Here is a 14,506-nt window from a genome sequence, read left to right on the forward strand (position 1 = left end):
CAACATGTTAACAAAAATTGGGACAGGGGCAACAAAAGACTAAAAAGGTGTATAACGCTAAAAACAAGACCTGGTGGAACATCTCAGAACTAATTAGCCAACAGATCAGTAACATGATTAGGTTTAAAAAGAGCATCTCAGAGAGGGAGAGTTTAAAATTTTTATAAAACAATAAAATTCCTTAGTCTTAACATTGAATATGTTGTCTTTGGTCTATTTACCATTAAATATGGGTTTACATAACTTGAAAATCATCACATTCTGTTTTCTTGCCATTTTACACAGCGCCCCAACTTTTTTGGAAACAGGGTTGTACGTGACAAAAATCAGTTATTGTTTAAAAAAAAAAATGCTAATCTAATCATTGTCACTCTGCTCAAAGTTAAAATAAGACTCAAACCTAGGACATTTACACTTATGTAATAAAAACTCAGTGTCTCTTAATGAGAGCTCCAACCTATAAACACTTTAAGTAATGTGTAATGGTGAGTCACAACAACATCTCAGATCCATGTTTTGTTTTACATGAGTATTATACAGTATTGCTATTGCAATATAATTCAACCATTTATGTGGGCTCGTTACTGAGAAACTTAACTTTTTTTCTGATTTCAGAATGAAAATATTCTGGAATTTGCAGCAGTGAAAGGCGTTCCTTTTCCGACTACCTCGCAAACCACCTTGGTGTGGTTGGTTACAGCAATATACATTGATTTGATTGGCAGACAAGAAGAGTTGCAAATTCAAACAATAAAACGGATCACAAACAAGGCTATGTAACTTAATTACATAACCCCGTTAGATGTAAGTAGTTACTCCCCAACACAGCTCATGTGTTAGAGGCTCAAAAGAGGTTTTGGAGGTGGGAGGGGGGGGGGGGGGTTAAGTGCAAAATGTGTCAATATAGCAGTGATAAAGAGTTCACCATTTTGTAGCTATGTTAATTTGTTTATTTCTTTTCCACAGCTTCTTGATAGCAGTCAGCACTTCTTCTGTCTTTAAAGTGTATATAAAAGGATTGAGCAAAGCAGATATTATGTGTGTCAATGAGGAGTTTATGATCCTGGCATTAGTATGGATGTAGAAGGCCAGTACAGCTATGTTGGTTACAATAAATGGTAGGAAGAAAATGGTCACAAGGATCAAGTGAGAAGTACAAGTTTTCAATGCTCTGAGTCGTTCCTCTCCTGATGCAGTTCTGCTCAGTGCTATAGAAATGCAAACATATGACACAGCTATCAATAGAAGAGGAATACAGAGGATTATAATAAAAAGAACAAATCCTACTATATAATTTAACGTCGTATCATTACAAGCCAGACGATATAATGGCCCATGATCACAGAAAATATTGTTTATCACCACAGATCCACAGAATGACAGGCGATCAAGAAGCCCAACCATGACTGCAAATGCACACGTCATAAAAATCCAAACAAACATCAGCATTGCACCAATGGCTGGTTTAGTAACAATACTATGGTACCTTAAAGGAAAGCAAATTGCTATAAATCTGTCGTACGCCATCGTGACAAGTGTCCATGACTGCACACTTCCAAAGAAGAAAACAAAGAACAAATAACTTAAGCAAGCCTCATAGACAATATATCTCCTGTCAAACAAAAATGTGTCTAAGAGTTTTGGGATGAGAGCAGTGCTCCCACACAAATCTGTCAAAGCCAGGTTGAACACAATCATGTATTTCGGAGTATGAAAAGTCTTCACCCGGCAAATAAGAGAAAGGAGAGAAACATTTCCAAGAACAGTCACAATGTAGACAAAACACAGAAAAACATAGTAATACTTAATATGAGGCATGTTGGAAAACCCACCGAGATAGAATTTTTCAGGGCGAACAAATGTGGTATTAAACACGGTAGTGGCTCCGTCTTCTGAGACCATCACAAATACCTGTTTCTCCAAACGCAATAGCAAATAACAGAATTTATAATGACACGCTTGAGAAGTTGCTGTAACCAAATTCACCGCAGACAATATTCATGTAGTTCACTAAAGTGAGTTGTGCTGTGAGAGGTCTGTCAATTATATTCACCTCCTTCACTGTGGGTCACCTGTTCTAGCATCTTAATACAACCCCTAGTGGCCATAGTAAATATGATGGGACTAAAGTACAACGTGAGGTAATAAAGTATAAAGAGTGGCAAAATCCCAAAGGGAGAAAGGAAGAAGGTCAGGGCTGGTTGGATGGATCAAACACAGGACTTACAGGAGACCACTGTTTGTGTCCCGGGTGAAAAGAAAAGTGAATGCTAACTTACTTAAACTTATATGTGTAAGTTTACTTTTCACATATTTAACTTGCATCACGTATAGTATGAATGCAATTCATGAGTTAGACTTTATTAATCCCACAGTGGGGAAATTTAGTCGTCACGACAGCATAGAAACACAAAAAGGTGCACACAAGAAGAAAGAATTTACAAATACGTATACACAAATTAAGATAGATAAGAAGAATTATTTTAGAAAATAATAAGAGCAATTAATAAATACTGACACACACAAACTATATACACAAAAACAAATAAAATAAAATAAAATCATTAAATACATCTCAGGATGGAAGTAAAGTGTCAGGTGCTATGAAATTAAGTGAAATACAGTGCAACGTTATTGTATGATGGTGTTGAATAGTCTGACAGCCGTCAGGACAAACGACCTGCGGTAGCGCTCTTTCCTGCACTGAGGGTACAGCAATTATGTCACGTACAAACATAACTTACGTGACAAACTGTTTTTTAACCCAAAACATGATCTTTTCATAAACCTAACCACTGTTAAGTTTGAAACTGTGGCCATTTCACAAGGTTAATCAAATGTGTGTGATTGTAATTGGGTTAAGAGCAGTGCTCCCACACAAACCTGTCAAAGCCAGGTTGAACACAATCATGTATTTTGGAGTATGAAAAGTCTTCACCAGGCAAATAAGAGAAAGGAGAGAAACATTTCAGAGAACAGTCACAATGTAGACAAAACAAAGAAAAACAGTAATTATTAATGAGTAAGCCACATTTGAAAAAATTCTCTCAAGATGTTCTTGAGATATTGCATTCACAAGAATGGGATGGAAGTGAGGACACAGTGACTTTGACCTTTGACCTCCAAAATCTGATAAATTCATATCTGGTGCCATTTGAACATTTATGTCAAATTTGAAGAAATTCCCTCAAGGCGTTCCTGAGTTATCACATTCACAAGAATGGGACGGACGTGAATAACATTTCTGGAAATTCCACATTGTGCTACAACTTTCTTTCGGAAAATGAGAGTAACCCACGGAAGGCCATAGTGTCAGTGTAAAAAAATCAACGTGCCTGCAGAGAGCAGCTTAACACAGTTCACACAGTTCACACGAACTATATCATTAACTTACAAATTAAGTTAGCCTACATGACACAAACTTAACTTACTTGGAGAACTTGTCCCCCGCTTTAAGTTATTCTGCACAAAATTCAACACCATATACACAATAACAGTAAATGTTATGACAGAAAATGATAAAGATTATATATTAGTAGCAGCATCATAGGAATAGGAGTGTACTTTCGTTCACCAATGTTTGAGGATTATTATCTTTATATAAATATTGTAAGGATAATAGTCCTAAAATTTAAGTAAAAATGCATTTTCATAAATCAAATAACTGCTCACTACCCCCACTGCTACCACAGCAACCAAGCCCTCCAGAAAGCAGAGAAAAACCCTGATTTATATATCATTTTAATTTGCATTAATATAAATACATAGTGTTTTTAATTTTTACATTTGTTTCACTAACATATTACATATTTTGGCTGTTATGTGGTAATTATGAAAAATTGTCACTCTAATGTCTAATAAGATGAAATGATAAAGTGATGACATTTTACATCCAAAAGGTCAAAGGTCAACTTCCCTGTTACAACATAATGCTATGCAAAAACTCTTTTCTGACCATTATTCAACACCATCAGGTGGGAGATTGTGACCATATTTCACTTTTGGTTCGATACTACATAGGTGACAATAATCTTGGGTGCCCACCTTGAAGGTGTAATGATTGCATAGATCTTCAGTGCTGTCAGGTTGAAGATTTTTGTGAGGCATACGCGTTTTGGACTTTGTAGCTTATTTGCAGCAAAAACTTCACGTATGATCGGAATCGGCTTTATTGGACAAGCACGTTAAGACATACAAGGAATTTAATTATTGTTACTCTCAATGGATTTCCACAAAAACACAGAATAGCAAAAACTACAAAAATAACAATTTAACAAAGTCAACTAAAATCAATTTCACTTATATATCCTTAAAAATACATATGATACCTTTTATGAAGTTCACTACATATATGAGTTTTACAAGAATTACATAACAAAAACAAACAAAGCCTTGCAATTGGCCTGACTGAAATCTAACTTGAGGCCTCGATAATGATAACAATTTCACTGTGGATAAACATTTGGGCAGTTTTTCATTGTTCATATTACAATTTTGTTTTCAATGCAAACATACAGTAGTAAGTAATCTTCATGACTCCATGTGAAGCAGTGTTGGTATAGCAAACACCGTAGATTAATTCAAAAAAAGGAAACACAAAACAATTGCACCTTTTAAATGCACTTGCTACGTATTTATACGCTATTTGATCAGATTAAATCTTACTTGATAAAGCATTGATTTTACAAAAGTTAAAAAGAGCACATATACATTTCCTAAAATACAGCAGACTGCATCAAGACAACATCTGCCGAGACACAAACATAATGGTCTCTCTATAAAATAGTTACCTAATTCCAGTAAGGTCCTTTAAAATAGTTTTTTTTTATTAAAAGACATGATAATGTAAATACATTTAATGTTGAATAAACAAACATTTATTGGATGTTACAATGGTATCTAACAGATACCCTTACGTTAGCTATTGCCTCAATGTTTTTACAAAAAATCTTGCTGTGATTATCTACTGTCCTAAACAAAATATAGACAGATGGTTATTTTATTATGACATTTTTCACCATAATCTTGGATTGTGTCCTGATTCTTAATATTTTTTTCAATGATACTTTGATTTCTTGTGTTTGCAGAACATAAATGATTGGATTTAACATGGGTGGAAAGATTGAGGTCAGAGACAAGTTTATGATCCTGGCATTTGGATGTATGTTGGAACTCATGGTAAATGTGACTAATATTGGGATGAAATAGATTGCCACTAATGAAACATGAGCAGTGCAGGTTTTAAAAGCTTTCACTCTTTCCTTAACGCTGGCTACTTTAGATAATGCATAACCAATATATGAATAACTGAGCAATATAAATACCATTGGAAGCCAGAGAATCACAAATACCAACACCGTACTGAAACGTGAATTGAGAGTATAATCATTGCACGCAAGCCGGTATATCTGGCCATGGTCACAGAAATAGCTGTTCACAACCACAGACTTACAAAAAGAAAGTCTTGTCAGAAGACCGACTGCAATCAGTACAAAAGTAATGATAAAGACCCACAAAGAAGTAATCAAAGACAGCATGAACCTGTGGGTCATCTTCACTTGATAATGCAGAGGAAAGATGATTGCGATCAGTCTGTCATAGGCAAGTGCAACCAAATTCAGAGCCTGCATTGAAAGGCAGGTGTAACAGAAAAAAAGGAATGTCAAGCAGTCATTGTAGGGGATGTAATTGTGATCAAACAGAAAAATGTCAAGAACCTTCGGCACCAGAGCAGAGTTACCTAACAAGTCCACAAATGCAAGGTTAAAAACTGCTATATATTTTGGAGTTCTCAGGTTATAATCCAAAAATATTACAGCCATCACAACTGTGTTTCCCACCACAGAAACAATATATACAAAAAACAGAAAGACGTAGTAATACTTGATATTAGGTATGCCAAAAAATCCACTTATTATGAAATATGCTGGACGCACAAACGTAATATTTCTCCCAAGAGCAGAGTTGAAAAGGTCCATTGCAAAATTTGTATCAAGCCTATACTGTCAAAGCTCAGACAAAAGTACTGCACGTCAGCACTTGGCTCTAAAATGTCGACCGTGGTGGGCTTTTCTCTCTCGTCTTCTTTCAGGTCATGAAGGTCAGACAACTTTTAACTGTTTTGCAGAGCTCCTTTGTGGCTATGTCTGATCCCTTGTGTGTAGTCTATGTAAGCATCAACAATAAAATAAAACTCTTGCTCTGGAAGCCTATAGTGACTGTTTTTCAGGGGGTGACATTTCAAAGAGCATCCTAATTTAAATGGTATTCTGAGAAGATACTCTAATCTTATATATTTAAATAATACATGGTTGTAAAACCAATTACAAAGTATGTTTTGCTTTTAATTGCTGGCTGTTGTTGCTGGGGCAAATATAACTAAAGGTAGCTTGATTGGACAAGCTAACACTATCTAGTCAAGAGAAACAGCAACATTTCAAGCAGCAGCAACAGAGGCAACCAAAATTTGCTGTTTGAGTTGAAACTCTTCTAGTCCCCAACAAATACGTTGAAAAATAGCTTTTACAAAGCAGTTAGTCAATAGTTGCAGTTGCATTTTTTTTCATTCTGACTGAAATTATGATTTGAAGATTTCAAGTCAACATTTGACGTGATTTAATACCGTCTGGTGTTTACATGTCCCAACGCACTCTTTATTTTATTACTAGGTCAGTTAAAACTTTTCTTGCATTTGCTGGTGGGTGCCTTTGAAAGTCAATTCTCAGTATGTTGTTGACATTTATTTAAAATGTGCCTTTGTTGATGCTGCACGGCAACAAAACCAAAAACTGGTGTGACAACTGCAGTAGAAATCAGAACTTGGTGAACTTCAGTTATGCATGGAGCTTGTAAATATAGTTAAGCCTCAAAATGGAGTAAACAATTTTCATTTTTTCAGATTCAAAAGGTTGGATGACTTAATCCAAAGGCACAGCCATACAACTGGCAAATATGTATTAGTTACCTATGACACTCAAATTTACTCTGTTTAACTGTACACCAGGATAAGACTGGTCTTGTTCTATTGTTCTTTATTGTCAATAAATCCCATAAAATGAATAAATAAGACTAATAAGGAAATAGCCCTTTCTTCATTATTTTCCCACTTCCCTTCCTTATTAAATGTTAAATAATACGGGTATTTTTGGGGGGGCCTATCTTCTACTATAGTGAATTTCATAAATAGTTGGTGTGTTAGTGACTTTTGTTGCACAAGGACAATGTAAGTGGAATTCAAAATGACAGAACCATGTCACCCAAAACTACTGTGTAAGGCTAAGTAATGTATTTTCAATATTTTCTTTTCACCGAGATGGTTCTTTGTTACTAATTTTGTTTAGAATTTTCATTGACACATCCTGGGCACAACCACAGACCAGGAGTTTCCAGGATTATGATAGTATCTCTCTTCTTTGCAAATGCTTCTGCTGGCTTGGTCAACCTTTAACCTCCAGCACACAAACGGGCCATTAACTGTCGAGTGTAAGTTATGGTACTCGAAAAAGTATAACGAAACATGGGTTGTCCTGCCCCATGTGACAAGTTTCATTATCTCCAAATATACAGTACATATTGAAATCAAATCCAAATAAATAGATTTTTCACATATTTAATTGTGCTGGTTTATACATTAAAAAATACTTCACATCTATAAAGTCAGTGAACAAACTTCAGTGCACAACTGAACTATTCTTTACTCCCCAGTTGATAGCTGGAAAACTCTGCCTAATGAGGCTGCTAATGAGTTGTTTGTTGCCACTGCTCTTGTAAGATGACACACCCTGAACAGTTAGGTAAACACTTTGTCCCTAACTGCAGGGGACAGCCAAGGGAGAACAGGGGTTATCTGAGATAAATTGTAAGTTACGTTGCCTTATGAAGTTAGAAACTTTTCATGACCAGGATAATTTGCGTCTCAATGTGGGTCTTAGGACTGAAGGTGTAAGCTGTACAGATTTTAAAGCCCCGTGGGGCAAATTTATTTGTGATTTTGGATAATGGGCAACACCAATAAAATTGACTTTACTTGTATCCAGGTAAACAAGAATATTGAGAATATGATGGCTGATCAACTTTTTTTTGTGAAACTGATCTGAAACATACAGCAGGGACAATCACAAAGTTCCATGACTGCAACTGTTGCACAGAAACAAAGCATAGTACTACGAAGTATTCCAAGTCACGTCGCTTTATCAAAATTAGCACCCGAGTTCACATAACATTTTTGTCAGCAATTGTACTCGGGAGACCTTTGGAAATGCTTCTGAAAATCTGCGGCAATTAAACAGTAAGCAAAACGTCACTGCCCAAGACCGAAAAAGGCGCGTCAGGTCAGAACCATAACCGGGTGGGTTTCATTTGACATTCATGGGGTTGTGCAGTGTGAAATTGTCCTTCATGGTCAGACTGTCAACACCGAAGGAAAACATTTTGTGTAAACGACCTGAACTGTGGCCGATGGCACTTGAGCTCTCCAACATGACAACATGCCTGCTCCAAGTACGTTGAAAAAGCACAAAGTCTGTCACTCCCTACCTCCCACACCGGATGTGGCTCCGCGACTTTTTTCAGTTCCCCAAAAATTTGATACAAAATTTGATGTGTGCTCTCTGCTGAAAATTTGCCATGAATTTCAACCCTAGAAAGTGATGCTGAACTGTTAGAAAATAAAACATTAAAAACCTGTTGACTAAGAAAATAGAAGAAGGAAGGATTCACATTAATATAGATGAGTAAACTGTAAACAAACCGCCGCGTGCCGATGGACAGCCCTAATGCAGTTAGGAAAATGACCATTCCAGGCCCAAAATTTCTGTGCAATTTCTGTTTACTTTTGGTCAGAGGAAATAATTATAGTCGCCTGAATATACCCACCTACAATGGAGGTGGAAAGTACAGAGTTGGCATAACAATAGTGACGTTAACAGGAAATACACGAGGTTGAAACAAAGCAAAATTAGGCTTTCACCCTTTCAACGACATAGAAAACTATACCAAAACTGCTATCTGTGTTAGGTTGGCCAAAAGCAAGCAGGAGTGACTAAACCCAAACTCGTGAGAAATCAAATTATAAACTGCAGGGAAACATACATTTATATTGATTCCCTGTGCCCGAGTGTGCTGCGCCTAAAACAATATGAGAACATACTCAAGAGATTATTAAAGCTCCAGGGCCTCTAAACTCAAACTATTACATTGAGTATTATCCATAGGGATTCACTATTAAGGTATTGTTGCCAAATACATGAAATTAGCTCCCCGGGTATATTACAGGTGTTTGTCCCACTGAGAGAGATTGCCTCTGAAATGACAGGATGCATTCCTCAGGCCTGCCAGTTCATTATACTATTCTACATTCTGCAGCCTCTCAAAGGAATCAACATTATAACGCTTTATATAATTTCCAAGAAAAATACAACAACGTGATGTTTGTAACATACAGCAGAGCAACTAAGGATATTTTTTCCTTAGCAAGTAATCTGTAAATTAATTCGTTAACTGCTCAGTTGACGGTTTCTTCTACAAGATGTCAGGAAACGTGATTAATTCCATAATCATATAAAATAAGTTAAAGTTGAAAATCCATTCTCCTCTAAGTGGAAACTACAAATACTTTTTATACTAAAAAAGTACATAAAACAATTCATCAGTTAATCTAATTGTTGTTAGTTATTTTCTTTTTCAATCCACCAACTAATCAACTATTAATTTCTGCACTCGCAGTGAACGTTAGCATTGTTGCAATCACAGTCTGAGTGCAGTGGCATTAAAAGATGGAGATGCAGTATATGCATTAGGCACAGTAATACAGTAAATGACAATGTAGCAGTGTTTCTGCGGGCTGTTTTTGCAAAAACAGTGGTTGCACTTAACTTACAGTAGTGCAAGTTACAATGATTAGTCGCTGTTAAAGTAACAGTAATAATACTAATAGTTGAAGAAATGTTGTGCGTTGTCATTGTGGCAGTTACTGTCACAGTTGTAGCAGTACTAGTAGTAGCTGTGGTAATAGTAGTTCTAAAATTAGTAGAAGTCGTAGAGATATTCGGTATAATATAATCCCCCGTCTCTAAAACTAAATTACATGAATACTTTCTCAAGTAAATAGAGTGTAAAACCGTCAATATGGATTATAGAGTTAACTTATTCTGACTTTTCTGCCTTACCAACAGGTCTGTGAACTCCTCCGGAGCCTGACCCCGGGGAATCCCACCACAAAAACACTGTACTTTCTCATCTGTCCTCCGGAGAGACCCGATCTGTTTTTCTCCTCCTACCAGGCTCTTTCTCAGAGGAGAACAGTAATGACGAAACTGACTAATTGATCCTGAGAGGCTCCCCGCCCCCCTCGAAAAAAAAAGCACAAACACACGTGGACGCACAAGCGCACACGCACACGCAAACTTCACTTAAAGACAAACACAAATATTTATCACACTGACGGTGCAGCTCATTATTGTTCAAGTACTTTTGTTTTTGAAAGTCTCATGTAGGACTTTAGCGGTTCAGCTGTAGTTAATATTTTGGTGAAAATACTAAACATTTTCCTTTTTTAATGTGCCTTAATATAGCAGCCTGTGTCCTTTCTTACCAGTGATTACTTATTGTAACATTGTAGGGTAATTAAATGAATGACATCGTGACTAAGTTGTTACCATTGACGTGAAAGTCCTTTTTGGCGCAGGGCCCCCAACACAACACAACACAAGGACATCAATCAACATCGAAAAGAAAATTTAAGTGTAAAAAGAAAAGTTGGCCTTTATTAGTTGTTGACAGGCTTGTGTAATGTACATCATGTCTATATCCTGTTCTAATCTCAATATATATAAAAGGAGGCATTAGAACTACCAGATACTTTTATGAACCCTCACGATAACAAAATTTAAAAATTGGCATAAAATTCCAGCCTTTTTATTTTTGAATAGTCACATAAATGCTCTACTGCTACTCCCTACGTTTAAGTTATTGTATTTTGTTTTTCAGAAATGGTGCTGGCTACTTCTCTCAATCTTCACTTGAAGCTGGTGGTGTTTTTATAAACACACAATGTTTATGTTAATCTGCTACATTTATTAAATCACACTGCACGTTTTAATCTGCTTTCCTGTACAGATGGATCAGCCTGTCACAATGTTGGTCCTCAAATTACCCACATGAGCATGCAAATGGACCCCAGGAGCAGTTTGGTTTTTGACAATTCGAATAAATGTTTTATTCAAACAGGATGGCCGCACCCTCCAAAATATTGACCAAAAAGCCATTTGTGAGCAGAAAGCAAGGGGGGGGGGAAGCTGCAGATGGCAGGGAAGATTCAGACAATTCAATCTCATCTACGGCAAAGTTCTATTTCCTGAACATGACCACACTGTCACCACCAACACTATGTAGACAAAATACATTAAATACTACATCTGTGGTATTGTAACAAGAGGTTTAAAATGCATCTTTTAACAAGACCCATGTGGGAAATTGGAATGATCAACTTCTCAAACTAAAGACAGCTTTGTCTTTGTGTTTTCTTAATTTAGTAGGGCAGGAATCAGATTATTTGATATATATCATAATAAAAGGGTTACGCTTCAATATGTTGCAACATAATGCGATACTGTAGGCCTTAATATTTTGTGATTTTTTTTCCAATCTAATTTTAGGCAGCTATCATAGTATAATCAACTTCCTGTCATAGTATACGCTGTTTTCTGTCTCGGTTTCCATAGCTACGTTGGAGTGGAGGAGTCCAGCATCTCAAGAAAGATGACATCAAAAATGTAACACAAAATAAACCGCTGTCTTCCACGAATCCTTGCAGGTAAAACAAAAATCCGATTTGAGTATCAATGCAGTCACACAAAACATAACGTCTCAGTACTCAAGCGTATCAACATTTTCTTGCACCCTGTAATTTAGTGACTTAATTTCAAATGAAGACAACAAACCTTTGCTTTTTTGCAGGCTTAGAGCAAATATTGCTGAGACTAGAAATGAACATTAGTTTGAAAAATATATAAATCCCCTTAAAGTTGTCTCAGAGCATAAAGGAGAGGTAACTTCTAAAGACTATTTTGTACTCACGGCTAAGACGTGCTTCAGGAGGGTCTTTGTTTCGCGGTGCTCAATCCACTTGTCCGTTGTGGTCCCACAGACTTGCAGTGGTTTCCCAGCCTGGCCTCACTGCCAGGAATGGGGAACAGAACCCAACCGTCACAGTTCAGCCGAAGATGATGCAGTTTAAGTGAACATTGTCCAAAGCTGTAGTTTTTTTTTTTAGTATGAAATTCCCTGTTTGTGTTACATGACCAAACAATGTATTGAGATAAAAAAAAAAAAAATTTAAAAATGAAATAAAGCGTATCATTCTTGTGACACTGAGATGCTGAATCCTTGACAACAGTCTGGCCTTTAGTGTCTTGTGTCTAGGTCTGAACAGCTTTTAAGTACAGACATACTTCACAGGAAGGTCCTTAGTAAGTCGAAACCCAGCTGTTTAAACTTGCCCTTCTGAATAAGTTGACTGATAAATACCAGCTTAGTAAAATAGGGCTGATGTTAGCTAACACTAAGCTGCTTTCACATCCAGCGCATTAAGAACAACATTAGTTTGTTTCCCTTCGGCTCGGGTTTGACCTCACAAGCTCTTCATGAAAGAACACATCCTGTCCTAACCTTTGTAGGTGCTCCACAATATTCTGACACATCATAGGTTTGTCTGTCTGCAGTTTGGTATCAGACAGGTGCGATTACTGGAGCTTTTTGGGGGGGGTTGCTGTTGCTCTTTAGCCTCTCTAGGTTAATTCATTGTAGGTTTTGACCTGTAAAAGTATTGTGTGAAATGGATACAGGAAGTAATGGTGTTCGGCCGACCAATGATAACTTCAGCTGGCAGTCACGTGGCATTCGGCCAATCAATAGTGTAACACGGCTCTGCTTTCATCCACAGACAATTTTATTTTTCTACTACTTTTTCCTCGTGTTTTCTTTTGCCTATGGCCTGGACGTTGTTGTACCATTTATTTGTAAGTTTTAAAGCCTTGAGTTGTGCATTTGGGTCCTTTCTCTTGCTCAATTGTGACAGATTTATTTTCCTTATTCTTAAAGTGAGCCTGCAGACAGCTCCTCAGTCACAAACGAACTACAAAGAAAAACTTAAGACACCAACACTGAAATGTATAAAAAAAAAAATAAAAAAAATTAAAAAAAAAATGCAAACATTGGACATTTACATAAATTCATGTTTGATTATACCTCTGGCCATTTTTTTTCAATCTATTGTTCTTTTTGAGTCACTGATTTGTATTATACAAAAAAACAAAAAAAAAGCTTATAATAGCTCAGTCTATATTTTGTACTGAACCAAAATGATGCTGTACTGGTAAATTCTGTTGCATTTCTGGGCTGCCCCCACTGTTGGGGTCCAGCCAAAAATATCCAAGGAAAAATGTTAAAGGGCTACACTGAAAATACAAACCATAATACAACTCTCTCTTAGCTACAGGTCCTTCTCTAACAGGCACACATGAACGTTTGATACACAAACTCTCCCCCATACTGTAATACATATACAATATATTATAATATACACATTCATATATGTGTGTACAACTTTAACTTAAATGAAAATGTAGTTTAACAAAGTAGCCTAATAATGCACATCTTTGACTTTACTTTGAACACAGCCAGTTTGCACAGGTTTGCAGTGTACAATGTATCGTCAGTATGTTTGTCAGTTTAGAGGAACCGTTCTACCGTATGTTTTAAGATTAGATGTTCTCGGAAAAAAGAACCTTGAATGAGATAATACCTTAAATGTGGGTTACAAGGTGTTTATTTTCACCCCAAAAGAATGATGGAAGATTTTATCCGTGATCTACTATGTACATGTGTGGCACTGGTGGTTATGATGTTGTGATGAAGGTATTTTGCCAGAAGGTGGCATCATCCTCAATCTTTCCTGCATAGAAGTCTCACAATGAGCAAAGAAACTCCTGTTGCAGTGCTGTCTGACTGCTGTTTGATTGAATCACCCCATAATTATATTTTGCCCATATAATTTGTCCAAACATGTGAAATGAATGTGTAAGAGTAGTTTTATGAAAGGGTGACTGGTCATTGTAGTGTGGAGTGAGAGTCAGACACACAAAACCATATCAGTTTTATTAATGTTTACAGCCTATGTATATTTAAATGTCATATACATTTAAATGACACAACAAAATGTCAACTCATACAGACTCACACTAAAAGCAGTAATAAAAGTAACTAATGCTGTATTGTTAAGCAGCAGCAATACTGACTGGTTTTAATGTCAAACAAATAGAATGGTACTCTGGACTGGTAGGTACTACTGTGACTGCAGCCCCCTCCGTCTGCACCCAGACACTTTCTATGAAGAAAGACTAGTTGTATTGATGTTGGCTATATGGCCCATGTCAATGTGTGATGGACACAGCAGGCCTGTAGGGAGGAAAACAGGGAGGAGGAAAGGAAAAAAAAAAGAAAAAAAACT

General features: G+C 36.6%; 1 protein-coding gene across 1 annotated transcript; it reads right to left on the bottom strand.

Annotated features, from left to right (window-relative positions):
• Positions 1–921: 921 nt before the first annotated feature.
• On the bottom strand, positions 922–5,978 carry LOC138196003 (olfactory receptor 1-like). The gene is made up of 2 exons (XM_069145659.1): positions 5,741–5,978; positions 922–1,670 (listed from the first exon to the last, which is right to left on the bottom strand). Exons 1-2 carry the CDS (start codon positions 5,976–5,978, stop codon positions 922–924), a joined length of 987 nt encoding a protein of 328 aa, XP_069001760.1.
• Between the last annotated feature and the right edge of the window lie 8,528 nt (positions 5,979–14,506).

This window comes from Embiotoca jacksoni, unplaced genomic scaffold, assembly GCF_022577435.1.
Source record: "Embiotoca jacksoni isolate LCO1_2020_lvr unplaced genomic scaffold, fEmbJac1.0.p SCAF_13, whole genome shotgun sequence".
In the NCBI taxonomy this organism is placed as follows: Eukaryota; Metazoa; Chordata; class Actinopteri; family Embiotocidae; genus Embiotoca; species Embiotoca jacksoni.